Raw genomic sequence first — 25,835 nt, forward strand, 5'->3', positions numbered from 1 at the left:
GCGGCTTCATTTTCTTAATGAGCGTTTAATGAGGGGTGTGAATCAGTGACCCCTTCCGCCTCCCGCCGTGGGGAGGTCCCCGTGCACGGAGCTGGTGGCAGTGCCACCGTCCCCACGGCGGGGTGGCCAAAGCTGCTGTTCCCGGAGGCGTCGGAGCCCAGCTCGGCCCCGCGAGCACCCACTGAGTCACGGTGTCCTGCCACCTGCCAGCCGGGCTATATTTACCCCGGAGCAGGCGGTGAGGATTTGGGATGAGCTCGTGCCATGGGCAAGGCAAGACGAGCCTCGAGCAAGGCCATGGCCACCAGAGCATCCTCACGGCTCCTGTTGTCCCCACTGCCCTGGCTCCAACAGTGCCACCAGGACCATTCCCGATGTGCCACCAGCTCCACGACACCAGAGGTGCCTGATCCTGCTGCAGCCAGCAGCACTGGACACTGAGAACGTGGGCTGGACACAAGGTGCCCGTGGGCTACCAGGGATGCATCCACGTGCCAAGCTCCCCCTGGAAAAGGGAACACGCAGGGTTTGCACCCCAGGATTTGCACGGCAGGCACGCAGGGGAAGCTGCCTCTTAGTCATTGCTACAGGCAGGGAGAGAGGAACCGAGCCGGGAAAACAAGAAGTCACAGCTGCCAGTGCCTGTCCCCAGACCTGCTCTTGTCCCCGAGGAACTCCCAGGGGCCTCCAACAATCAAAAACAAGAATAAAAAAAAAAAAAAAAAAAAAAAAAAAAACAAAACCCAAAAAAAAACCAACAAGAAAAAAAAAAACAGAAAGAAAGAGAGAAAGAAAACAGATTTTAAAAGGAAAAAAGAGGAGGAGGAGGGTTTGACGTGTATTTTTAGTTGCTTAGCACAGCCCTGAAATATTTCGGCAGCCACTCCCTCCGCGTCGCTGGTGTGTAACTATTCCTGTGCTGCCTCCTCGGCGAGGCTCAGAAGTTCTGAGTCACCGTGGGGCAGTCAGAGACACAAACCCGGGGCTGCCACCAGCTCCACTGCCACCAAAATATCCCGGGAAGGGTTTCCAGGGTGGCCTTTGCTGGGTCTTTCCGTGCCCAGGCTCTGCACGCACCCACGCTGGCAGCCAGGCTCAGAATTTTTTTCCTCCTCTCTGCTTGTTGCTTTTATCTCGCTCCTCCCTGTTTTGTTTAATTTTTTTTTTTTTTTGTTGTTGTTTTTAGCCTGCCTGCACTGCCACGGGGCAGTGACAGCCCCAGATGTTCATTTTTGGGGCAGAAAAGCCCAAAGTGACAGCTGAGTGTCACATCAATACCCTTCCACAGAGCCATCTGCCACCCAGCTGCCCTTTGGGGGGGGACAAAAATATTCCTGCAGAGATGGAAAAAGGAAAAGGGGGAAGCAGGCAGGGAATGCTGCTGAAGCCCGTGGTGTAATTAAGCAAATGCAGAACTTAACGAGCTCCATCACCTGACCCCAGAGCTTGGCCAGGAGATAAGGAGCACTTGGAGGACTCTACCCTGAGCTGGAGCCAAAGGTCCCATTGTTGCAGTCAGGATTTCTCCTGCCAGAAAAGACCTTAAATCCCAGCAGGGCTGGAGCTGTTTCCCTTTCCAGCAGGGAAGCCACAGCACACGGAGTCTCTGTGGCTGGAGGGATCCGAAGGGAGGGAGCAGGTTGGGAAGGGAAAGTCTGACACAGCCTGGGCTTTGTTAAAATGCCACAGGAGTTTTCCAGGAGGGAGGACACATCACCCCATCCCCTGGAATTGGCTCCCTGGGAGAAGCCTGGGATGAGCACGGAGCGCTGGTCATGGCCTCAACAAGGAGCAGCTCCACGGAGAACACGTGGCTGCTGCTGGAAACAGAATGTTCAGGGGTTTATCCCTGACTCCAGGGCTCAGGGAAGGGCTCTGGGTCGGGCAGGGCCCAGCAGCATCACAGACACACAGAGGGAGGCGGCTGGAAGAGGCTGGAGATTTATTCTCACTCACCACTGCGCCCAGTTCTACAAACATTAAAAAAATAAGTCTATAAAAGCATATTCTTCACTCCTTTTCAGTACACTGGCGATGGCAGAGGCTCCAATATGAGAATTAGTTGTACAAACCCCAAAACCTGCTCAAAACAAGTCACAATATCAGTTTTCCCCCCAAAATGCAGCTGTTTCATCCATCCAGGGGGGGTTGAGGCACACCCAGAGCTGTTTCTTCCCCCCGTGTGCTCAACTGGGATCAGCCAGGATATTCTGAGGGTGTATTTTGCTCATGGGATGGAAGACTGGAGTAACCTGACCTGGGAATTCCCAGGAGTTTTCTGAACCTACAGGAGGGACACGTTCACACGCTGGCCTGTGTCCCCAAGGGAAGATAATTGGTGGCTGGGGAAGGAAGTGACAGGTACAGCCAGTGAGGTCAATCACCAGGTACTGGGAGAAATTAGGTTGAGAAATATTGTCAGGAGTTCAGGACTCATCGTCACAGCAGAAGGGAGAGAGTTTTCAAAGCAGGGGGGGAAATAAATCCATGTAAAGCAACTCAGGTTGCTGCTAAAAAAAAAAAAAAATTCAAAATCCCCCATGAGGAATAAGGGGTGCACCAGCCTCATGCAAAAAAAAAAAAAAAAAAAACCCACAGAAAAATCCCTGTTCCTTTGAAGGAAACTTCTAATCTGAAGTCAAATTAGCAATGAACTAATTGGGAAATGCTCATTTGTCACAAAGCTCTCTTGGGAACAAGCCTTGAAGGCCAATGTTCATCCCTCCCTTAAGCCACTGGAGAAACAGAACTCACTGGCCAGGAGAAGAAAAGCAATAGCATAAAAGTTTGTTGGTTTTAAAAAAACCCCAAACCTTTAGGACTATTCATGTACAGACACAACATCTTCAAGTTCAGTGTTTTTAAACCAAAACACATTTGTTACAAACAGAACAAGTTTCCCAAGTTTCAAGTATTAAAAAAAAAAAAAATATCCAAGCAATCCAGAAAGTGTTTGCCTTCATTCTGGTACCTCTGAACAGGAAAATATTTTAAATTAAACTTGGTAAACCTGAAAAATTCACTCTCAGGAGAAGGCAGAACCTCGGTCCTTAACCATGAACGAATTTTTAAAAAGTATTTCCAATGATTTACTGACTACAAGGAGCGAAAACTCCACCAGATTAAAGCGTGAGGGGCTTCCAAAGGACAATGATTTGGGCTCTGACTCTGATGGAAGAGTGGGAAAGGGAACGTTTTTGGACACGTGGCAACCCTGAGGTGACAAAACCCAAACTGTCCCTGGCCCTCACTGCTTGGCTGATTGCCTGCCTGGCTTTTTTTCCTGCTGGCCTCTTCCACTGCCTGGAATTCCTCGGCCACGGCCACCAAACACACCTGTGGAGCAGAAAGGAAGAGGTATCAGCATCCCTGTAAGCCAGCAAAGCCTTAGAGCTTCAGTTATTCACGTTTTACCCAAAAACTTGCTTATTTTTGAGTCTCAGAAGCAGAAATGTGACTTTTTGACTTCTCCTTTTCCAGTCCCAGACCTTTATTTAGGAGGTGCATAAACTCATCCACCCTCAGCAGCAAGTTCAGCAGTATCTCCCTGGTGTGTCAATCTCATGATTAATGTTAATCTTGTGGTAAAATGAAGTTTCTTCCAAAAAAAAAAAATGGAACCAGGGAAGCCACAAATTTAAAATCCAGGTTGTAACATGTCCCCTGAAAGTTGTGAGGGCACCCCAAAAACTGGACAGAGCAATCCTTGGTTCTGGAGAGGGCACTGGGCACAGGACACAGGGGTTTATTTGGGAGGCTGCAGTGAGATGAGCATCCCAAAAACCCAAAAACCACAGGAGCTGCTGAGCCCAGCCCTCAGATTTACCCCCAAAATTCCATCCTAGGGACAAAGGGATGTGGATCCACCCTGCTACACAAAAGGCAGAGCCCAAAGGAGACCCAAGCCAAGCACCAGGCACAAGAGCTTCTCTAGAGGAGGAGACGTGCCCAAACCAGAGGCAAAACACAAATTATTCCCAACCCTGCAGTGCTTGGGATGCTCCTCCTGGAGCAAAGGCTGGGGACTTCTGAGTTTGGCAAGCAAGAAGTCAAAGGAGGAGGATTAGGAGTGTCAGAAACAATAATCCTTTCAACTGTGAGCACAATTACAGCTTCCCTCCTGCCCGTTGGCCTCCCAACAAAATTGTCCTGCCTTTATTTTATTTTTTTTTCCCTTTCCCTCCTCCCTTCGTGTCTTGGTAATGAGAGCCAAACCTTTGAGCTAATTAGCAAATGCCGAAGCTTCCCTTGAAAATATTCCATCAGCAAACCGAGGGTGCACGTGGAAACAGCAGGAGCTCCACCTTGGAGCTCCCCACGAGGTGGGCATTGCCACAGCGGGGAAAACAGCGTGGCTTTGGTGTTTATCCCCTCAAAAAAATCCTAAAAAACTGCCCTGCCAAGGCAAAGGCAAGGAGGGGAACAAAAGGAAAGGTCTCTTCTGCCCGCTGGGAGCTTCCAGGGGCAGCAGGGATTTGGGGAGAGGGAGCTGCTGGGAACAGCCCCGATGGCCCCAGGTCCATCCCACCTGTCCTGCCAGGATTGCTGGCATAGCCAGAGCACAGGCAGCTCTCCAGAGAGGCTTCACACATCCCTGTCCCCATCCCCAGGGCTCCTCCTAAAATTGAACTCGGGGTTTTTAAGCTCTGACTGCAGGAGAAGCCCGGGCCAAGAGCAGCCCCGGGGTTGTGGGGTGACCACAAATCCCAAAGATGTGGCATTAGGGGAGAGCAGAGAAACAGCTCCCAGGCTCCCAGCAGGATAACTCGGGGGGAAAAGGAGCAGCATATCCCCCAGCTGAAGTGCCCTGGGATCACCTAACCCCATGAAATGGGAAGGGCTGTTTTGGTGACCTATTTCTTCTGAAGTGGCAACCTCCCCTTTATCAGAAACATGAATTATTCATGTTTCAGGAGCAACTCAAACCCTCACATAGTTTTGTCTTTTTTTTTTTTTTTTAACATACATACATTAACAAATCAGGAAACCCAAAGCCCCATTTTAACAGGGGAGAAGATGATATTTTTTTTCTCTCACTGCCATGGGCAGAGCCTGGTTTATTTTCATTATTTTCACCCAGAACAGCCTTTTGTTTTCCCCTTGGGCCTTGCTAAGCTAGAGTTCTGCAGGGCCCCTCTCCCAAACGAGCCAGGAGGAGCTGAAATAGTCAAGTTCAGACTCTCTTAAGCTCCTGCCCAACCCCAGGAACGAGGGAGGCCCATCCCTGGCACGAATCCTCCCTGTTCCTTGGCAGGGGCTGCCTTACGCACTCGCTCAACTGGATCCTGCTCAGGAGCTGCCCCAGCTTCTCCCAGACACAGCCCTGGGTTTAAAACAGAGGAGCAGGAGCTGTTCCTTGCACAAGAGGGGAAATTTTAAAGGCAGGGATCTCAGTCCTCCCTCTCCATGCTGAGGAAAAAAGATTTTTACCTCGTCCAGCTCCTCCAACCCCACGGCCCTTCTGCTGCTTCTGCTGCTGCATCCCACCACGGCCTCTGCCCTTGGACACCACCTCCTCCTTCACCATGTCAATGATTTCGTCGGGGATCCGCAGGTATTTGATGGTGCTGCCACGGATGTAGCACTCTGGCATCCTCCAGAACTTGTCCCCGTCCTGTTGGGGAGCAACACGTGAGGCCACAAACAAAACCTGCTGCTTTTGGGTCACTTTGAGGGATTTTGAGCATTTCTGGAGAGGGCAAGAGCTCCAGCAGTCTTTGCTGGGAGCATTATCTGTAACCAGCTGTGAAAAATGGGGGGTTTAACTCCCCAAAACACAGAGCCCCACAGACAACTGTAGTTTCATTTCATTGCCAGCTCCCTCAAGCACTGGCAGAAAATGTCAGAAGAGGGTGAGGAAACAAGGCCCTTCTTCCCTTCCCACACGAGAAGGGAATTGAAAGTGGGACAAGAGACACGAGTTAAAAATGGTGGTGAACAACCAATTCTGGTAAAAAAAAAAAAAAAAATGCAGCTGTGGCCAGGATTCTTCTCCAGCTGGGAGTAACCCCACTCCTTCACTCCCTCTGGGGTGTGGAAGGAGCAGCGAGGCAGCTCTGGAGCCAGCTGGCTGTGGGATGTGAGCCTCCAGAGCAGCTGAGGGAAATAAGGAGCTCACACATTATATATTTATTTTTAAAAAAATATTAAAAATAAAAATCTTCAGCTGCCCAGTTTCAGAGCAGCCACCTCCCCGCGCTGCTTTTCAGGCAGTTTCAGGATTTTCCTGGGATACCACGGGCTTCCCTAGGACTCAGCCCAGCAGGGTTTCAGCGAGTGGGAATAAAAGCCCAGAGCTGAACAACAACCCCCTGGCCATGATGTAAGTGGGAGGAGGGACTGGGACCCGGCTCCAGCAGGGCCTGGCTGCAGCTGGGATGGCTCCAGCCCAGCCATCCTCATGTGGACCAGGCGCCTGCAGCGTCCCAGGAGAGGAGGTGAAACCAGCACGCCCCGTTCCTGCTCTCTGGGGATGCAGCAGCCTCCCCACACCCCTTTGGGGAGTTGTTTGGGGCAGCTCTGCCTGCACGGGCAAGCCCAGGACGAGGCAGAGGAGCAACAATTCCCTTCCAAGAGACACCCGGCAAACCCCACCCTGCCTTGGATGTGCCTGGCTGCTCCTTGGCTCGGGATGCAGGAAGGGATGGAGCTCCAGGCTCCGTCGCTTCCTCGTTCCGGCCTCCCCCGAGTAAACAAGAGGCTCCCGGCTCGTTGTCCCGTGCCATCTAGTGGCCAGTGCCACCAGTGCCACCAGTCCAACCCAGCAGATTCCATCTTCTCCCGGGATTTGGAGGCAGCCGAGGCCGCTCTCCTGCGTGCCGGCTCATGGAATCGTGGAATCATGGAATGGTTTGGGTTGGGACCAAAAGGTCGTCCCAGTTCCACACCTCCCACTATCTCAGGTGGCTCCAAGCCCTGTCCAGGCTGGCCTTGGACACTCCAGGGATGGGGCAGCCACAGCTGCTCTGGGAATTTCATCCCAAACCCTCACCACCTTCACAGGGAGGAATTCCTTCCCAAAATCCCACCTAACCCTGCCCTCCCTCTGTGTCCTGTCATTCCATCCCTTGACCAAAGTTTCTCTCCATGTTTTTGTCGGCCCCTTCAGGCACTGGAAGGCCCCAGTTAGGTGATCCCAAAGCTTCTCCTCGCCAGGCTGAGCAACCCCAATTCTCCCAGCCTTTTCCCACAGGAGAGCTGCTCCATCCCTCTGATCATCTTGGACTCGCTCCAACATCCCCACGTCCTTCTGGGTGATCCCTCCCAATAAAACCTGAGCTGCTGCTCTTCCCAGGCAGAGCACTGAGCCTTTGGAAGCAAATTTCCAAGGAGAAGGGAATCATCACCTGGGTCCTGGGCACGGGTAAGGCTTTGCTGTCACCTCCTCTGAGCCCCCTTCCCGCTAAATTCAACAGCAGTTCCTTGTCCCACCATGACCCAGCCACAAATTCCAAAATTCCACCCCAAAATTCCCTGCAAACTGCACTCAGGGTGTCTCCTCTGTGATACTGGTGTGCCCCAGCAACACCACTCCAAACTCCTGTCGTGGAGACAACAGGAATTGGGGAGTTTGCAGGAGGAATTTTGGAAGAACAAGGATCTGGCATTCCAGGGCTAGGAAAGCACAACAACAGCTGGATTTCCATCCATCTGTGCTTCCCACAGGAACGAGATCAGACATTTCTGATGGAGGCCAAAGCCCAAAACACAGATCCCAATCTCCTGGAGCAACTTTGGCCAAGGGCAAAGGTCCTAGACAGCCTCAGTGGGTGAACTCAGTTGGATGTGGAGAGGGGCGGGAATAAAAAAGATTGGAGGGAATAAAAGAGATTGGAAGGAATAAAAGAGACTGGAGGGAATAAAAGAGATTGTGGTGTTTGAGGCTGCCTGGGACAGGTAAAGGCTCTGGTTTTTGGGAAACTGGATCAGCATCACAGCACGTGACCCCCCCCATTCCTCACCCAGGGGGATGAGGGACCCCAACCCCTCATCCTGTGATGTGCAGACATTCAGCTGCACACATACACAAGGCTGCTCCTTCATTATGGGCATTATCAATAATTAAATGGACATTACCAATAATTACATTAAATCTGCATTTCAGGCAGAGCTCACGCTTCCATACGAGCGATGTGAACAACAGCAGAGCCAGCCTGGCTGCAGGGACAGAGCTGGGGAGCCTCTGTGGACAGATTCTGGGGTGACAGTCCTGTCTGCTCCCGGGTGCTCCCCGCGGACACTGCCGTGGGTGACCCCTGCCCGGTGCCGGTGCTCCAGCCTTACCCGTGATGTGCAGATAACCTCCCGAAGGTTGATGTTCATCCAGTTGTCGCAGCTCACCAGGTGCCCGTTGTACGTCTCCCCGTTCTTCAGCTCCACCAGCTGCGGGAGAACAGCAGTCACGGGGCGCCGGTACCGGGACGTGCCCGGTGTCACCCGCACGGCACCGGCGAGGGGAGCAGGGCTGGGCCGCGCGGCCGGTACTCACCATGGGGTGGTTCTGCGCCGTCTTCAGCAAGGACAGGGGCAGCTACGAGGGGAAAAAAGGAGAAAGGCCTCAGGCACCGACCGACAACGGGACACCGGCCGGGGCACCGACCCGAGCACCGAGCGGGGCACCGGGCACGCCATCCCTAGCGGTGGGGAAGAGACGAGCCAGACCCTCCGCTCCAGCCTCCTCCCGAACCCGGTTCCCCGTTCCCGGTGCCGCCGCTCACCATCGTGCCGGACCGGGAGCCGCCGCCGCGCCGGGCGCTGCCGCTCAAACCGCCCCCGGCTCCGCGCGGGGCCAATCAGAGCGCGGCGCGGCCCCGCCGCAGCCAATCAGAGCGCGGCGCGGTCCCGCCGCAGCCAATCAGAGCGCGGCTCGCGGCCCGGCCGCGCCGCGCCGCCCGGTCCGCGCCTTTGCAGCGGCACGGCCCGGGCCGGGACGCGCTCCGGACCTCCCGGTACCGCGGCCGCGCTTTGTGCTCCCCCACAGCCAGGCAGGGAACCCCCGGGAGGCTCAAGGTGAGCGTTTTGTTTCACCAATTGCCCCCCCTCCCCGAGTCCCGCGCTGAGGCGGGCGAGCGGGAGCCCCTCGGGCTGCGCCGCGCACGGAGGGTCGCGGTGCTCGGTAACGGGTGAAGGGCTGCAGGCCGTCCCGCGGCGGGACTTCCGCCGCGGCGGCGGAAGCGGCGGGTCCGGGCTGCGCGGGGCGGGGCGGGCGGCGCGGGGCGGGGCCGCGCTCAGTGCGGGGCGGCGGCGGCGGCGGCGGCACCGGACGGGACAGGACCGGACGGGACGGAGCCGCGATGGAGAAGCCGCGGCGGGCGGTGGTGGTGACGGGTACGGGGCGGCTTTTGGGGAGGGGGCGGTGAGATGGGAAATGGGGGGATTGATGGGGGACCCCCTTCCCTGCGGGGAGATTTGGGGGAGCCCCTCCCCGAGGTGAGCGGGGGGCTTCCAGGGGCGGGTAGATCTGGGGGGTAAAGGGGTCTGGGGGTGTAGGTGGGGGACCCCTGCTCTGTGGGGAGGAGGAGGAGGTTTGGGGGTCCTTTTCCTGACCTAAAGTGGCCGGGGGTAGGTGTAAGACCCCCTCCCCGAAGAGATGGGGGGCTTGGAGGGTGCTGCTTGTCTCTGATGAGCAATCTGGGGGAGAGGGGTAATTTTGGGGACCCCTTCGTCTTGGAAGGGGCAGCTGGGGACCTCTTCCCTGAGATCGTAGGGGGATAAGTGGGGGACCCCTTCCCTGAGGTGAGAGGGGGGTCTGCTGTCCCATCAGGGGGTGACTGAGGGAATGGGGAGCGGGGGCTGTCCCCTCGGGGGGCTGTTTCGGGGGGCTGTCCCCTGTGTGGGGTGATAAATGGGGCGCAGGGCAGAGCCAGGGTGGCTTTGGGGCTGGACTGCTGTGGGTCAGGGGTGTCAGAGGTTGGGGGGTACAGTGGTGAGGGGCTTTCCTAACGCTTATCCAGCCAGCGGGCACTTGGCTCCGCTTTTTCCACGCGTGACCCCATCCCAAAGGTTTTCTCTTTGCCGAAAGAAGGGAATCGAGCCTGCCAAGGGGCAGGAAAACCAATTTGGGGCGCAGGGAGGGGGGAATCACCTGCGGACCACCCCACCCTGAGCTCCCAAAGTGTGGGGGCTGCTCCCCAAAACACCCCCGAGGCGCGGCAGAAGCGCCCGGGGGAAGAATGAGCGCAGGCAGCGAGGGGCCCCGGCGTTGTCAGGCTCTTCCCGGGGTACAAAGGCAGCTCGGGGTGATTTGTGGGTGAGGCTGTCCTGTGACAAATGGGGAACTCGCCCAAACTATTCAGGTCTCCCCCCAGCAGCTGAAGCTGAGGCCGTTTGAATAGCAGGGCAGCCCTGATCGTGCGCAAAAGTGCCTTTTCCAGGGAACGGTTGTGGGGAGCCAAGGAGCAGGTGGCAAATCCTGCCTTTCCCAACCCCAAATCCAGCGTGGAGCGGCGGTGACTAAACAGAAAACTTGCGTCAGGAAACGTTCTGCTGCTCGCAAGGCTCCTCCACGCTCCTTTTTCCACCCCCCCCCTTTTTTTTTTAATTTTTTTTTTTTTTTAATTTCAGGGAAGTCTGGTTGCAAAATGCAGTCAGCCCTGCCCCTGTTTGATAATGCCACGCGGAATTCCGTTTAAAACTGGCGATGGTGTCGTGTTCCCAGTGGGTTCCCAGCCTGTGCTGCCCGAGGATAAGCGTTATTTGTGCACAATTTTTTTTTTTAGAACTCGTTAAGGAGATAATCCCATCACGATCCCTGCAGCTGGTTTTGCTGCTAATGAGCCTTGGAGGGCCCCGTGCTGGATGTGCCGTGCTCCGTGGGGTCGGATGCTGCCCACAAAGTTCCTTCTGTTCCCGGGAAGGGATAACCCGAGGGATCTGGGCAGGAGATGAGTCAGAGCAGCGAAAACCCCAGCTGTGTGTGTGCCAGTTGGATTTGGAATTTGGAGCAAGGAAATCGTGCCCTGTGCCTGGGCACCTGTAGAATTTCAGCCTTTCCGTGGCTGAGTTGTTAAAATACGGGTTTCATTTCTTTTATAGGGTTGTCACGCTTTATTTAGGAATTCAACTTAGCAGGTCTCAATGTTTGCTTCCAGAGAGTTGTGTGGGACTTGCAGAAACAGCTGGGAAGGCATTAATTTGCCTCGTTCCCCTGTCATAGTTTGTCTCACACCCCTGCAGTTCTGCTCGCAGGGAAACACCCCCAACATTTTGGATTTTGTGGGAATATTTATTCTGGCGAGCCAGCGACGCCGGGTTGAGATCCACGGGCGTGGACGAGCCCACGCTTGGGAAATTCCTCCTTGTGCAGCATCACCTCAGCCTGCCTGGGGAGGGCAAATCCAGCATTTCCATTAAGGTGTCATCGGATATTTGTGGTCCCTCTCGGATCCTTTCAGGGCAGAATTTATGTCTCCTAATTGCACGAGGCTCGGAGGGCAACGCTGACATTTTAAATGAAAGCATATCGACGTTACGCCCAGATAAATTGCCCAACCTTTGTGTGCTTGCTCAGGGAAAAAGAAGAAGGAAAAAAAAAAAAGATGTTAAGGATTACCAGTTAAGTCCAAAGTTATTCATTAGGAATTTAGAGGTGCTGAAGGAAGTATTTTTGATAACGCCTTGGTAGCCTTTGCTGTGGTGTGGGTGGGTTGTCAACAGCTCTGTTTATTTCCTTGTGAGGTGTAATTAATGCTAACGAAGATCTTGGAGAAGACCCTGAGCGGAGAAGGAAAATTTGAAGCATCTGCTGTGGGCTGAAGCAATCAGGAATAGAAAACCCAATCATGATTCTAATTCTGTGGCATCGGGCAAGTTAGCTGGTGATAACGAATTTTTCTAACCTGGGCAGGAAGGAAAATTCTTCTCCCCAAGAAAAAAACAAGTTTCTTTTCAAGCAAGTTATTGTTTTCCTTCACTGTACAAGGCTCTAGTTGAAATATTTTAGTGCAGGTGTCTTGTTTGATACTCGGGTGTAAAGAAATAAGGACTGAGAAGTAGAACTGGGGTTGTTTGGGTTTTTTTTTTCGGGAGAACTAAACCAGGAAAGCCCAAACCTCTTGCAACTTCAAGTTGAGTCAAATCTGTGAATTTTTCTTCTCTTGCAGGGTTTGGGCCGTTTGGAGAACATGCTGTGAACGCCAGCTGGATTGCAGTTCAGGTAACCCCTGAATTTTCCTCTTAGTGTCAAAATTGAGGACAAATCCCTACAAATTTGGGGTTTCGGCTCTTTTTATCACTTACAACTTCTTCTGGAGCTCTCTGCAGATATCCAGATGGTCAGCTGGATAATGTTAGATTCCCTGCTCAGAAAACAATCCCTTAGCTGGTGGAGTTTAATGAGATTGAGTTAATGTAGCTGAGGCAAGTGAGGAATTCCCAGCTTTGGATGCTTTTAAGTGGGGCAGGGAGCTTGGAATCTTCCTCTGCCCTGGAGAATTCCAAATAAACAAACCAACTGACCAACCCAGAGGAATCTGGATGTTTTTCTCTCAGTTCTCACTTGAAGCTGGGCCAGCTGGTTCACCTTTAAACCGAGCCTCATCTCTGAGAGGAGGCTTCCAGCTGGAGGTTTTGTGGAGTTGTGTGAGTGTCAGGAGTCTGATTCCGAGGTGGAGCTGCCTCTTTGCACCCCCTGGATCACCCCTCCTCTGCTTGGCAGAGTTTCTGGGGAAATGCTTTTCCTGCCTGCTCAGAAAAAAATCAACTTTATGCCACCTGTAGCTCTGTATCTGCCTGGGCACATCCCTAAAATCCTGGAATATCCTGGAAGGGAATCATCCAGTCCAGCTCCTGGCCATGCACAGGGCACCCCAAAAACCCCACGCTGTGCCCAGGAGTTCATCTGAGCGAGGCTGACATCCCACAAATGAGGCAAGCAGAAGGAATTAAGCTCTTTTCGATGGAATCAAGGTGGTTTTTTTGCTGTAAAAACACTTTTTACAGGGATGGTGCTGCCACATTACCCCACTTCTTCCTTCTTTGTCACTTCTGGATGGAGTTTGTGGCAAAGCTACTGGGAATTCCATGTTGCCTTTTAGTACAGTTGCCCAGGGAATTAAATCTATTTTTCTCCCCACCACATCTCTCTCCCCTTCAGAGCTCTGAGATTAATATCTTCTTTCAAATGCTTTTAAATTAAATCACAAACTCTAATCAATTACAGCCAACTAATGTCCAGCTGCCTAATGTGTTGGCTGGTGGGGGAAGACAAAACCTTTGCCTCCAAGAGCTTTTTGGGAATGAATACAATAAGTTTGGGTCAGTTTGGAGGAATATGCAGGTTGTGGATGAGGGGGAAAAAACACAGGACATGGCTAAAAATCAGAAGTGAAGCTCACTGCTTTGGTTTGTTCTTGCTGGTGGAGTGTCAGCTGTTGAAAATAGCTGCTTTTATTTTAGAGGAGGCAGACAAAAGGGTGTTTTTGGAGCAGGAGGAGTGGTGGGTGTTGTGATGTTGCTTGAAAAAAATAAACAGACCTAAAGAGAAGCAGCTCGAGGCACTGGTGGCTGCTCAGCTGTGTGGCTGATGGATGAAGTCATCCCTTCCATTTAAAATGCATGTTTAGGGGCTTGGGGGATGGCAAAACTCAGAGTTGGGGGTGTTTTGAATGGCTAAACTCAGAATTGGGGGTGTTTGAGTGGATAAACTCACTTGGGGGTGTTTTGGGTGGCTAAGCTCAGAATTGGGGATGTTTTGAGTGGACAAACTCAGGATTGGGGATATTTTGACTGGATAAACTCAGAATTGAGGATGTTTTAGTGCCTAAACTCCGTATTGGGGATGTTTTGAGTGGCTAAACTCAGAACTGGGAAGGTTTTGGGTGGATAAACTCAGGGTTGGGGATGTTTTGGGTGGATAAACTAAAAGCTGGGGATGTTTGGGTGGATAAACTCAGAACTGGGGATGTTTTGAGTGGCTAAACTCAGAATTTGGGACGCATTGAGTGCCTAAACTCAGAATTGGGGAGGTTTTGGGTGGATAACTTCAGGGTTGGGGATGTTTGGGATGGATAAACTCAGAGTTGGAGGTGTTTTGAGTGGCTAAACTCAGAACTGGGGATGTGTAGAGTGCCTAATCTCAGAATTGGGGATGTTTTGAGTGGCTAAACTCAGAATTTGTGATGTGTTGAGTGCCTGAACTCAGAATTGGGGATGTTTTGAGTACAAACTGCAGCCGTGCTGGAGGCTCCGGTCCCGTCCCATCGCCGGCGGATTATTGTGACTGAAAACATCAGCTCGGAGGCAGCGGGGAGGATTTGCCTTTCCTTCCCCTGTCTCAGCCCCGAGAGGCCCAGACAAAAAGGAACAGCATGTCTTTGAGCCTGGGCGAGGTGGGCATTGTGCAAGTTTCAGACGGGGACTTCATGGAGCGGAGTGGACACAAAGGCGTGTCTGAGTTCCCGAATCCCAGACGGTGTGATCTGCATTTTAATAGAAGAAAAATCAATTAAACAATCTTTCTAAATCCTTCCTAGCTCTAGGGCTGAGCTGGTTCTGGTTTATTACATCTTTTATTATGCTGCATCCCCGAGGATAAAATTCACTTCTTTTTTTTTGTTCTTTCACTGCCCCTGGTTTTATTTGGGTTCTCCCACAGAACGTGGACATGGTGTGAGTTTTCCCTGGAAGTGCAGTGAATTTCTGTCTGGTTTTGCAAGCTGACTGATTTTTACACATGGCTACCTTACAGAGTGGCAGCAGCAATCTAATAATGCTGTTGAAATGAAAAGTTTCAAAATTTCACCCAAAAATAAAACCCCAATTAAATGTTTGAGGTTTTTACTCACAGGAGGGAGCTTTCCTATAAAATCAGCAGAAAGAAAAACTCCTTTCTGCTTTATTTTAAGGCAAAAACACTCCATTTGGGTTTGCTGTTTTGAATTTTCACCATTTTAGTGTTTCAGTTCAGGATTTTTTTTTCCCCCCCATGGGTGCAACTTTTGCTGGGGAGGGACTTCCAAGAAGAAATCCCTAAAATGAGCTTTTCTCAGCTCCTTTTCTGCCGTCCCTGCTGTGACTTAGGTGTGGACACAGGTGTGACCTGTGGACTGTGAAGCTGCTGGGCTCCTTCATCCCCCCCCCAAAGTGCTTCTGGCTGTGGAGGAGGAGGAGGAGGAGAGAGGTCAGAGTGCATTTTGACATTAGGAAGGACAATTGCTGTCAGGGTGTCTAGACAGACCTGATAAGGATATTAGTGGCTGACAAAGAGCAGCATTGTGGAGGGGTCAGGGAATCGGTCACACATGTTCTGTGTGCTCTGGTTGTCAGGTGGACAGGGCTGGGGGGGGACAACTTGTTCAGGGAGGCGGGGGAAGGTTACAAACATCTTCATTATGGAGCGCTGGGCTTGGTTAAAAGAGAAGTTGTGGCTTGGTAAAGTTAAGGTTTAAGTGGCTGGAGGACTCTCTTTTCATCTAGGAAAACTTGCCACCATCAAATCCATCCCCAGGAGCTGTTTCCTTCCCAACCATCAAATCACCCCTAGGAGTTATTTCCTTCCCAATCCCCCCCATCAAATCCATCCCCAGGAGCTGTTTCCTTCCCAACCATCAAATCACCCCTAGGAGTTATTTCCTTCCCAATCCCCCCCATCAAATCCATCCCCAGGAGCTGTTTCCTTCCCAACCATCAAATCACCCCTAGGAGTTATTTCCTTCCCAATCCCCCCCATCAAATCCATCCCCAGGAGCTGTTTCCTTCCTCATCCCCACTATCAAATCCATCCCCAGGAGCTGTTTCCTTCCCAATCCCCCCATCAAATCCATCCCTAGGAGTTGTTTCCTTCCCAATCCCTCCATCAAATCATCCCTAGGAGTTGTTTCCTTCCCCCCCAATCAAATCCATCTCCAGGAGCTGTTTCCTTCCCCACCATCAAATCATCCCTAGGAGTTATTTCCTTCCCAATCCCCCCCATCAAATCATCCCCAGGAGCTTTTTCTTCCCAGTCCCCCCCCATAAAATCCATCCCCAGGAGCTGTTTCCTTCCCAATTCCCCCATCAAATCATCCCTAGGAGTTGTTTCCTTCCCCATCCCCACTATCAAATCCATCCCTAGGAGCTGTTTCCTTCCCAATCTCCCCATCAAATCCATCCCTAGGAGCTTTTTCCTTCCCAACCCTTCATCTTCAGGAGCATCACTTCTCATCAGTATTAACACTCCTAAAAAGTGTTTATTCTCCTCCTGAAGAGGCTGACTGGTGTTTGAATACTCTCCTCTGTGAACTCCTTCACTTTATGAAGGTTTTGGAGGCAGATTTGTGCAGAGGAGCTGTGGTGAACCATCCCTTCCATCCATCTGTGGTAATGAATGTCTGAGTGTGCCAGACACTAATCAATACAGCAAGGCTTTAATATCAGCCTTGCCCTGGGAGCCAGAGCCAGTGATTTATCATCGTTGCTCATATCTGCTGCTCTGTGGAAGTGTCACTTTGGCCTTTCTGGGTGTTTTAGTTATCTTAAATCTTGTTACATCCCTGTGGTTTGGCCATACAAGTGTGAAAGGTGGATTTTTTTCCTCAGTAGGAAACCACTTGTGCTGATAAAAACACAGAAAAACGATGGCAAGACACTGCTCACGTTTAAATGAGGGAGGCCTCAAACCTCAACTTGTCTTCTCCTTTTAAGTGTCTTTAATTTTTAATTTTTAACCTGGGGGAATACAAGGTTGGAGGGTGAAAACAGCTGATCTGCACTTGCAAGGAGGAAAATGAAACCTGAGAATTGCTTCAAAGAGCAGCTCGTGGCTCTGGTCCCCAAATCCAAACCTGGAACAGAGATAAATTCAGGAATAGTTTGAAGTTTCCTTTGCTAGTTTGATGGCTGTTCCTCCCTCAGATCCACGGGAACAGCTATTTTGGACATTTGGTGACAAGAGGAAAGCTTGGTCCAGGTTGGATGCTGCAGGAATTCCTTAAACATGATGGCCAAAGTCTCTTCTCCCACTGGAAAATGCTTCCTGGTGTTACCTGGCTCCAAGGTTTAGCCTCAGCTGATGGTTTTGTTGAAGAGCCCTTTTTTTCCAGAGGCTTCAGACCATGTGGGTGTTTCCTTGAGTTCTGGGAAGTTTGGGGTTGATGCCTCTGAGAGGTACCAGAGGAGCAAAGCTCCAACTGGAGCCTTACTGGTGGGACTGGGGAGAGCAAGGGAGAACCTGTGTGTAGGGGGAACTCCCAGTTTTGGAATCAAACAGTGCTTTCCAGCCAGAAACACTGGGGAGAAAAAAAAAAACACCCTTTCCTCTGGTTTTAAAGTCTTTGCAAGGTATTTAACTGCCTCTTTGTGTTTTAAAAGGTTTGAAGGAAATTTCCTCCGTTTATTGCCAGGATATTTGGGATGTTTTCATGTTAGAGAGGGAGAAATAATTTACTGGGTTACTTGAATCACCAGTGCTGTCATCCAGCCCTGAGAGCTCTTTATCTGGAAACAAATATGAAATTTATTTTCACCAGGCCAGCAGCCCTGGGTGGTGGATAAAATCCTTCCAGTCCCACCTTCTCCACATTGTCACTCCTTGAGAGAAGAAGGGATTGTGACTGTCTCCCTCTATAAATAGCAAGAGCCAAGATTTCCTTGGCAGCGTGGGTGTTGCTGATAACTATTGTCAGTTAAAATGTTGATTTCTTTGTTACACACACATCAGAGCCACACAAACGGCTCTGTGGGTGAAACCCTTCACACAGGTGGAGAGATGCCTTTGTTGTTGCCATTATGGGTCTGGGTTTTTCCGCAGTGGTTGCTGTAAACTCGCTGCAGGTGCTGTTTACGAGGTTCTACAACCTGGTGTAAACTGGTGTTAGTCCCTCACTCTGCCATTAAACCTCCCAGGAGTAAATCCTCTGCTCATCTCGTGTCTGACCATCTTGGTTTTGCTTTGCTGGTGTTTTTAGGAGCTGGAGAAGCTGGGGCTGAGGGATGATGTGGATCTGCACGTCTATGAGGTCCCAGTTGAGTACCAGACCGTGCAGAGACTCATTCCTGCCTTGTGGAAGAAGCACAGTCCCCAAGTGAGTGAGTAAAGGGAGGAGAAAAAAACCACCCAGCAAAGGGTTGGAACCTGCAGTGGGCACCATGTGAAGTCTCCTTTTTAATGTATTCCTTCAGCCTGGTAGTCCCTGGCTGGATCTTTTCCTCTTTAGTGGTGAGAACATGTGAATTTGTAGGATTTTACAGCTCGGGGTGCTCCAGTTCCCAGGAGCAGTGGGTGTGAAGGGGCCACTGCAGAGGGCTGTCTAGACAGCTCGTGGTTTGTCTGTGCCACCTGGGCTCCTCCAGCAGCTGTGGAGGTGCCAGGGCTCCTTTTTACCCTGATGAAATCACAGTTCAGGTCGGGAGGGGGTGGAATGAGAAGAATTGTGCTGTGCTGAAGCCATGCTGGAAACGCCTCGTTCCTCTGGCACCTCTAACCCCTCCCTGGTTCACTGGGAGTGGAGCCATGGAATCCCAGAGTGGTTTGGGGTGGGGAGGACCTTAAAATCATACCACAGAATCATTCAGGCTGGGAAATGATCAGAGATCATCGAGTCCAAGCTTGGGCTGAGTGCCACATGCAGAGCCTCACCCCAGAGGATTCCATGATTCCATCAACGCGGTGACAAGGTGGTGCTGAGATGTCACCAGGCTTCCAGTCCCCAGAGTGGCTCCAAGAGAGCTGGATTGGGAGTTTGGATAAGGGAAAGGAGAGGCAGAGCAGGCACAGATATCGGAGCTGTCCCCACCTGGAAGGATCCCACGAGGATCAGCATTTGCCACAACCCAACCCGTCCCTTTTCCCTGGCAGCTGGTGGTTCACGTGGGAGTGTCGGGCATGGCCACCACTGTCACCCTGGAGAAGTGTGGCCACAACGTGGGCTACAAGGGGCTGGACAACTGTCGCTTCTGCCCGGGCTCCCAGTGCTGCGTGGAGGGGGGCCCCGAGTGCATCGACTCCATCATCGACATGGACGCCGTGTGCAGGAGGGTCTCGGCGCTGGGGCTGGACGTCACCGTCACCATCTCCAAGGACGCCGGCAGGTACGGGGTGACCCCTGGGGGTCAGGGAATCCTGGAGTGCCTTGGCTTGGGAGGCACCTTAAAGGTTTTCCAGTTGTGGCCCAGGCTGCTCCAAGCCCCAGTGTCCAACCTGGCCGTGGGCACTTCCAGGGGCGGCCACGGCTGATCTGGGAATTCCATCCCAGCCCCTCCCCACCCTCCTAGCCAGGAAGGTGGGATATTCCTTCCCAGTGTCCCACCCAGATTCCCCTTTCCCTTTGAAGCCGTTCCCCGTGTTGGGATTCCAGTCCTTGTCCCAAATCCCTCTCCAGCTCTCCTGGATCCCTCAGGGACTGGAAGCCTGGTGACATCTTAACACCACCTTGTCACCTCCTTCATGGAATCAGGGACTCCCAGAGTGCTGGGAAGGACCTTAAATCCCATCCCATCCCATCCCATCCCATCCCATCCCATCCCATCCCATCCCATCCCATCCCATCCCATCCCATCCCCCCCCTGCAGGGACACCTCCACTGTCCCAGGGTGCTCCAAACCCTGTCCAACCTGGCCTTGGGCACTTCCAGGGGCAGCCACAGCTTCTCTGGGAATTCCATCCCAGCCCCTCCCCACCCTCCCAGCCAGGAGGGTGGGATATTCCTTCCCAGTGTCCCACCCAGATTCCCCTTTCCCTTTGAAGCCGTTCCCCGTGTTGGGATTCCAGTCCTTGTCCCAAATCCCTCTCCAGCTCTCCTGGATCCCTCAGGGACTGGAAGCCTGGTGACATCTTAACACCACCTTGTCACCTCCTTCATGGAATCAGGGACTCCCAGAGTGCTGGGAAGGACCTTAAATCCCATCCCATCCCATCCCATCCCATCCCATCCCATCCCATCCCATCCCATCCCATCCCCCCCCTGCAGGGACACCTCCACTGTCCCAGGGTGCTCCAAACCCTGCCCAACCTGGCCTTGGGCACTTCCAGGGGCGGCCACAGCTTCTCTGGGAATTCCATCCCAGCCCCTCCCCACCCTCCCAGCCAGGAGGGTGGGATATTCCTTCCCAGTGTCCCACCCAGATTCCCCTTTCCACTTCGAAGCCATTCCCCGTGTTGGGATTCCAGTCCTTGTCCCAAATCCCTCTCCAGTCCTTGTCCCAAATCCCTCTCCAGCTCTCCTGGAGCCCCTTTAGGCTCTGGAAGTGGCTCCAAGGTCTCCCTGGAGCTTCCCTCCTCCAGCCTGGCCTTGAATCCCCACAGGGAACAATTCCTTCCCAAAATCCCACCCATCCCTGCCCTCTGGCAGTGGAAGCCATTCCCTGTGTCCTGTCCCCCCATCCCTTGTCCCCAGTCCCTCTCCAGCTCTCCTGGATCCCTCAGGGACTGGAAGCCTGGTGACATCCTAACACCACCTTGTCACCTCCTTCATGGAATCAGGGACTCCCAGAGTGCTGGGAAGGACCTTAAATCCCATCCCATCCCATCCCACCCCACCCCTGCAGGGACACCTCCACTGTCCCATGCTGCTCCAAACCCCATCCAGGCTGTCCTGGGGCACTTCCAGGGAATCCAGGGACGGCCACAACCTCCTGTGCCGGTGTCACTCCTGTTCCCTTTGTTCCCCTACAATCCACACACTTTCCATGGAGCCACTGAAGCTGGAAAAGCTCTCTCAGATCATGGAGTGCAACCACTCCCCAGCACTGCCAAGGCCACCACGTGTCCCCAAGTGCCACATCCACGTGGCACTGAAGCCTCCCACACCTTTCACCTCCCAGGGCCGGCGATGCCTCCTGGTTTTCAGTGATCGGGGGAAAAGAAAAAGAGAGATTTTCACATTGTTTTGTCCTAAATTTAATTAAAACAACCCCAGACTCACAATTCCTGCCTCACATCCCCCTAAACCCCAGGATGCCACCACGATGGGAGCCTACAGCTCGTTTGATCTGTTTTTATCCCTTTTTTTCATGGAATAATCTCTGCTTTTGTGTTCCAGGTACCTCTGCGACTTCACCTACTACACCTCCTTGTACCAGAGCCGTGGGAGGTCAGCATTTGTCCACGTGCCTCCTCTGGGAAAACCTTATTCTGCAGAACAGCTGGGCCGGGCCCTGCAGGCCATCATAGAGGAAATGCTGGATCTTTTGGAGCATTCCGAAGACAAAATCAATTGTCAGCATGAACACTGAGCCTGGCCAGCAGCTCTCCTAGTATTGCACTTCCAAAATTTTCCCTGCTCTGCTGAAGTATTGGGGAAAAAAAAAAAAAAAACAACAAAAAGAAAAAGAAAACAAACAATGAAACAACGGTTCCAGACTCAGAATTGGAGACTTCAAAAAAAAAAAAAAAAAACCCAAAAAAAAGGAAAATTCTACAAATTCTGCTTAGAAATTAACTTTTTTTTTTTTTTTTTTTGTCGAATCTGTGAGTTTCAGCCTGAGCAACAAAGGATTCAGAGTCTCTTCTCTAAAACACCTGCAGCTCCTGATTCCTGAAGGGTTTGTGCTGGGAGCTTCCAGGGAATGGGTCCTCACCTGGATCCGTGGGAGGTTCCTCACCTGGACTCGGCCTTCAGGTGCAGGGAATTGCTCACCCAACCCTCTGGTGGCTAAGTGTTGAGTTGAAAGGTTTGCTTTCAGTGGGTTTTGGGTTTGTTTCCCCCCCCACTCTCTTGACCCAAATTCCAGGTGGTGATGTGGAAGGACAGCTGGAGCTGGGATGGTGTGGGCTTGGCTTGGGAAGCAGAGTTTGGTGGGGATGAGGAGCCTGGGATGGCTTTGCTGGAATGGAAATTGATTTTAGGCACTGATTCCTCACTCCACCTCCTCCAGACATCCATAGGGTCTCTAGCTGCAGCAGAAGGGATGTGTTTGGGGTTCCTTTTGGAACCCAAATCCAGCTGGATTTTTTTTTTTGGGGGGGGAGCCTGATCCTAAATCTTTTCAAATCTCTTTTTCCTGCCTCTCTCTTGGCCACCTCCCTTCCTCAAGGACCTCCTGTAGCAAACACCTCAGGTCGAGTGTGTCTAAAACCAATCATTAGTGGGTAAAGAGCTTTGCTGAGGGCCACTTTTCCCACAGGAGATCTTTATCCTGGGCTCCTGGTGCTCGATGGTGTTTTTAAGGTGAAGGTTGAGTAATTTATAACTTCCTTAGCTGCAAATTCCCCCTCGTGTTCCAGGTTAGGAAAGTAATGTGGAACTGAGATCCCAATTCCACCTTGATTTGAGTGGAGGCATAAAAATGCAGATGGGAACCTACAAAATCCCTGCAAAATCAAAAGTCAGGTCTTCAACCCAATCCCACTGCCTGGAAACCAGAGGCAGTGATTTGAAATTAAGGAATTTTGCTCAGAGTGAGGATTCCGGGTTCTTTCCTGGCGTTCAAAAGTGGTGCTGCTTGTGGGAACTTTCCCAGGAATTCTTCTGGGGAAGGAGGGTGCGTGCAGGATCTCAGCAGGTGGGTGATGCTGGCTGTGTGTGGAGATTTGCTGCCAAATTTTTGAGACTGCAGCAAAAAAAAAACAAAAAACCCAGCTGACGTTGGAGCAGACACAGAATTGGGAGCTGAGGTCTCGTGGAGAGGCCATTTGGATGAAGAAGTCTGTGATGCTTTTACAAATAAGATAGGAAAAAAAATATATATATATAAAAAACCCCAACATTTTAAAGGTTTTAAAAGCCCATGATTTTGAATTTCTCTGGTGCTGACTGGCTCTGCTATAGTAACTCTCAGTGAGAGCTGCCCTGAGCTCGCCAGGAGAAGTCTGGTGACAAAACCACTCCTTGTAACCCTTGAGATGGGACAAAAACCTTGCAGCTGCAAGGACTCTGCTGAGGGCACCTGAGCAGGAAGATTTTTTTGGATAGACCCAAGGAAATTCTGGGTTCTGTTCACTATCCAGGCCTTCCTGCTCAGAGGAATTTGCCCTCAAGTGAAATATTGTTGTTCCCATCGACTCCGAGGTAGCACTTGTCAGATTCCCTGATTAGTAACTTATTTTATTTAATATTTTGTTGAAATCTTCGTGCTTTGACACAGGTTTTTTTGTTTTTTTTTTTTGTTTTGTTTTGGTTTTTTTTTTGTCATTAGTTGAGTTCCTTATCCCCATAGGATTTATTCCTTTGCTGGTGGGAAGTTTTTTGTCCTGGGTGTTTCGTAGCTGCTAAACTTGGGGAAGAGGAATATCCCACAGGGTTTGGTGATGGAATAATTCCCAGAAAAACTGCTTCACTCACCTCTGGTGTCGCTGTGGATTAAATGGAAGTGGAAAATCAACACATTGGTGAGGCCACAGTGAAATTCCAAGGGTGGAATCTCAGCAGGGGCGGGGAGGGACCCACAGAGGGGTCGGGGCAGGACCTGGGTGGGCTCTGGGAGGGATCAGCATCTCCAGGTGAGACATTCCCTGTCCATCCCCGGCTCTGCACCCCCTGGATGGGGCTGGAGGTCCCCCTGGATGTGGTGGTGGCCCAGGATCCATCAGCAGGGAGCACAGACAGCAGCAGTTCCGTGGGCAGAGCGTCTTCCCACGCGGGTTTGTTCAGCCTGGCGAGTTAAATCCTGTTCAGCACCTAAAAATATTCATTTTTCTGGGTGCTCTCTGCTGTTCCAGGGGAAAATCCAGAGCTGCTGGAGTTTGAGGACTGCAGTGCTTGGCCTTGGGCGTGTCAGCATTAAAAATCCCATTTTTTGGGAATATTTTGGGCATTGCTTTTCCTCCCGATCTGTTTTTGGGGGAGCTCCACGTGATCAGTTCCTTAGAAAACATAATTTATTTTATACTCTTTTTTTTGGTGGGGTTTTGGGAAATTAGCCTGAGGTTGTGTTTATAAAAGGTGTCTTGGTGGTAGAGAAATTTCCTGTAGCCCAACTGGGGAAAAATGGCATTAAACTAATTTTATTTAATATGACCTAAATTAAATACTTTGGGGTTGGGTTTGTTTTTTTTTTTTTTTAATTTTTTTTTGGTCCAATTCACAAAGCTTTTCTTACAGATCCCTATTTTCTTTGGGAATAGGACATCAGACTGATGCAGAGCTTCAAAAAAAGCTGATGTTTTACTAAATCCAATTTGCTTTCCTTTCTATTAATCATCAATTAATAGAATTTGCTAATTTGCACTGACTGGGAGACCTGTTGCCAACCCCAAAAACTTTGTGCTAGTGAATAAAAGCATAGGAAGTTCAGGTGGAGTGTTCATTCCTGTAAATGTGGGGGAAAAAAATTTAAAAAACATCTGAAATTTTAGGGTGCTGTGAGTGCAAAATCATCTCTGGGGATAAAGGTTCAGAGGGGCAAAACGGGGCTGAGGATTTTTGGTGTGGAAGAGAGGATTTAGGGAGGTTCTGCTGGATTGGGTCTGATGTCACGCACCTGCCCTGGAGCAGCGTCTGGCCCACGTGTTGGGCAGGGTTTGGGATGACAATTTAATTGTCCCAGGATTGTTTAATCCTGCAGAGGATTTTTGAGGAGCTCCAGAGACTCAGCAATGTCTCAGTCTGGTGATGCTGCTGCGGGGAGGTGAATTGAACTTGGGGATCTCCTTTAAAAGCCCAGGAGAAAGGAGCTTGGAAGGCTCTTTGGCCTCAAGGATTCCTGTGGGATTTGATGATCCTCAGGGATCCCTCCCGTCCTGAGGGGTTCTGTGGTGTGGTTGAAGGGGCTTTTGGGGTTTTTTTGGGAGTCTGCCAGCACCTGCAGAGTAGTTCACCTTCCCTGCAGCATCCCCCAAGCTCCCAAGGAGTGGGAGAGGTGGGAAAGGATGGAAAGGTCAGGAAGAGGGTTTGAGGTGTGGTTGTGACACGAGGCTGCAGCCAGGAACTGCTGAGCTCCCAGAGTTGTTCTAGTTATTCCCTGCAGGCTTTGAGACATCCTAAAAAAAAAAAAAATACAAAAAGCCCTAAAAACCAAAGTTGCTCTGCTTTGGGATAAATTTGGGATTGATGGAGCCATGGGGGTGGTGATACCCACAGCAGGAAAACATTCCTTGAGCCAGGGATGTGGGAATTATCACCTCCATGGGATTTGGCATGTGGAAAAGCCCCTGGGAAAAGGTGGTTTGTGGCTGAACTCACCTGGGGCCAGGTGTAGATGTAGCATCCAACCCCCTCCATGTCCCAAAGAGGCAATATTGAACCTTCCAGTGCCTCAGCAGCTGGAAAAGGGGATTATTCCAGGCCACTGGAATAAAAACCCAGGAGATTCCAGGCCTGCTCGGACAGCACAGGCTCCCAGTGTCGTTGGTTTTGGTAAGAAAGCCTAAAAAAAACCAGTTTAAAATCCACTGAATTTCTTCTGAAGCTCAAATAACCTCGAGTTGAGTTGGAACTGGGTGATCTTTAGGGTCCCTTCCAACCCAAACCATCCTGGGGTTCTCTTCTGACTCCTTGCCCTGGTGGGTGGATTTTTTTTTTTTAAGGGGTTTTTTTTAGGGATTTTTTTTTTTTTTTTAGGAATTGCAGGAGGAGCAGCTTCTTCAAACCAAAAAAAAAAAAAAAAAAAAAAAGGGCAAAGCCTGGAGAGGAGGGAATTGGTGAATCCCCACTCCCACAGGAGCTGCAGCAGCGATGATGGTCTGGTCGTGGAGGGGGTTGTGGGTTCATTCCTTGTGACTCCTGATTTCTCCTGGGTTTCTCACTCTCAGACACGGAGCTGCTGCAGGAGGGAGTGGTGGTGTCCGAAATCTGAGTGAAAATCAGGATCTTTAGGCATAAAAAGTATTTTCTGTGGGGCTTTATTTTTTCATTCTGTTTTCCAGATTTCACCCCACAGCGCAGGTGAAATTGTCAGCAATGAATTTGTACAGATCCTTTCCCAAAGCAACTTCCTCCCTCTTATCTCCTTTTACTTTAATACTTTATCCAATAATATTTTAA

The 25,835-nt window shown here is 51.2% G+C and overlaps 2 protein-coding genes across 3 annotated transcripts; one reads left to right on the plus strand and one right to left on the minus strand.

The window, feature by feature from the left end:
- Positions 1-1,925: 1,925 nt before the first annotated feature.
- On the minus strand, positions 1,926-8,849 carry LSM4 (LSM4 homolog, U6 small nuclear RNA and mRNA degradation associated). The gene is made up of 5 exons (XM_068173895.1): positions 8,718-8,849; positions 8,489-8,530; positions 8,284-8,382; positions 5,431-5,614; positions 1,926-3,336 (listed from the first exon to the last, which is right to left on the minus strand). The coding sequence occupies exons 1-5, from the start codon at positions 8,718-8,720 to the stop codon at positions 3,248-3,250; spliced, it is 417 nt and encodes a 138-aa protein (XP_068029996.1). The 5' UTR covers positions 8,721-8,849; the 3' UTR covers positions 1,926-3,247.
- Positions 8,837-24,805, plus strand: PGPEP1 (pyroglutamyl-peptidase I). Of its 2 annotated transcripts, none has more exons than XM_068173893.1 (5): positions 8,837-9,009; positions 12,102-12,154; positions 17,883-17,999; positions 18,773-19,005; positions 20,955-24,805. In XM_068173893.1, the coding sequence occupies exons 4-5, from the start codon at positions 18,800-18,802 to the stop codon at positions 21,145-21,147; spliced, it is 399 nt and encodes a 132-aa protein (XP_068029994.1). In that variant the 5' UTR covers positions 8,837-9,009; positions 12,102-12,154; positions 17,883-17,999; positions 18,773-18,799; the 3' UTR covers positions 21,148-24,805. The 2 variants fall into 2 exon arrangements, with proteins under 2 accessions (XP_068029994.1, XP_068029993.1); XM_068173892.1 differs by lacking the exon at positions 8,837-9,009 and adding an exon at positions 9,226-9,327.
- Positions 24,806-25,835: the final 1,030 nt, after the last annotated feature.

Source organism: Anomalospiza imberbis, chromosome 27, assembly GCF_031753505.1.
Source record: "Anomalospiza imberbis isolate Cuckoo-Finch-1a 21T00152 chromosome 27, ASM3175350v1, whole genome shotgun sequence".
Classification (NCBI taxonomy): domain Eukaryota; kingdom Metazoa; phylum Chordata; class Aves; order Passeriformes; family Viduidae; genus Anomalospiza; species Anomalospiza imberbis.

Bases quoted from the DNA above. Each gene is read 5' to 3' on its own strand.
- PGPEP1 (XM_068173892.1), top strand. From the start codon at position 9,294: ATGGAGAAGCCGCGGCGGGCGGTGGTGGTGACGG. The intron at 12,155-17,882 runs GTAACCCCTGAA...TGGTGTTTTTAG, and splicing joins CCAGCTGGATTGCAGTTCAG to GAGCTGGAGAAGCTGGGGCT. The intron at 19,006-20,954 runs GTACGGGGTGAC...TTTGTGTTCCAG, and splicing joins ATCTCCAAGGACGCCGGCAG to GTACCTCTGCGACTTCACCT.
- LSM4 (XM_068173895.1), bottom strand. The intron at 5,615-8,283 runs GTAAGGCTGGAG...GCTCCCCAACAG, and splicing joins AGGTTATCTGCACATCACGG to GACGGGGACAAGTTCTGGAG. The intron at 3,337-5,430 runs GTAAAAATCTTT...TCTGCTCCACAG, and splicing joins GGTTGGAGGAGCTGGACGAG to GTGTGTTTGGTGGCCGTGGC.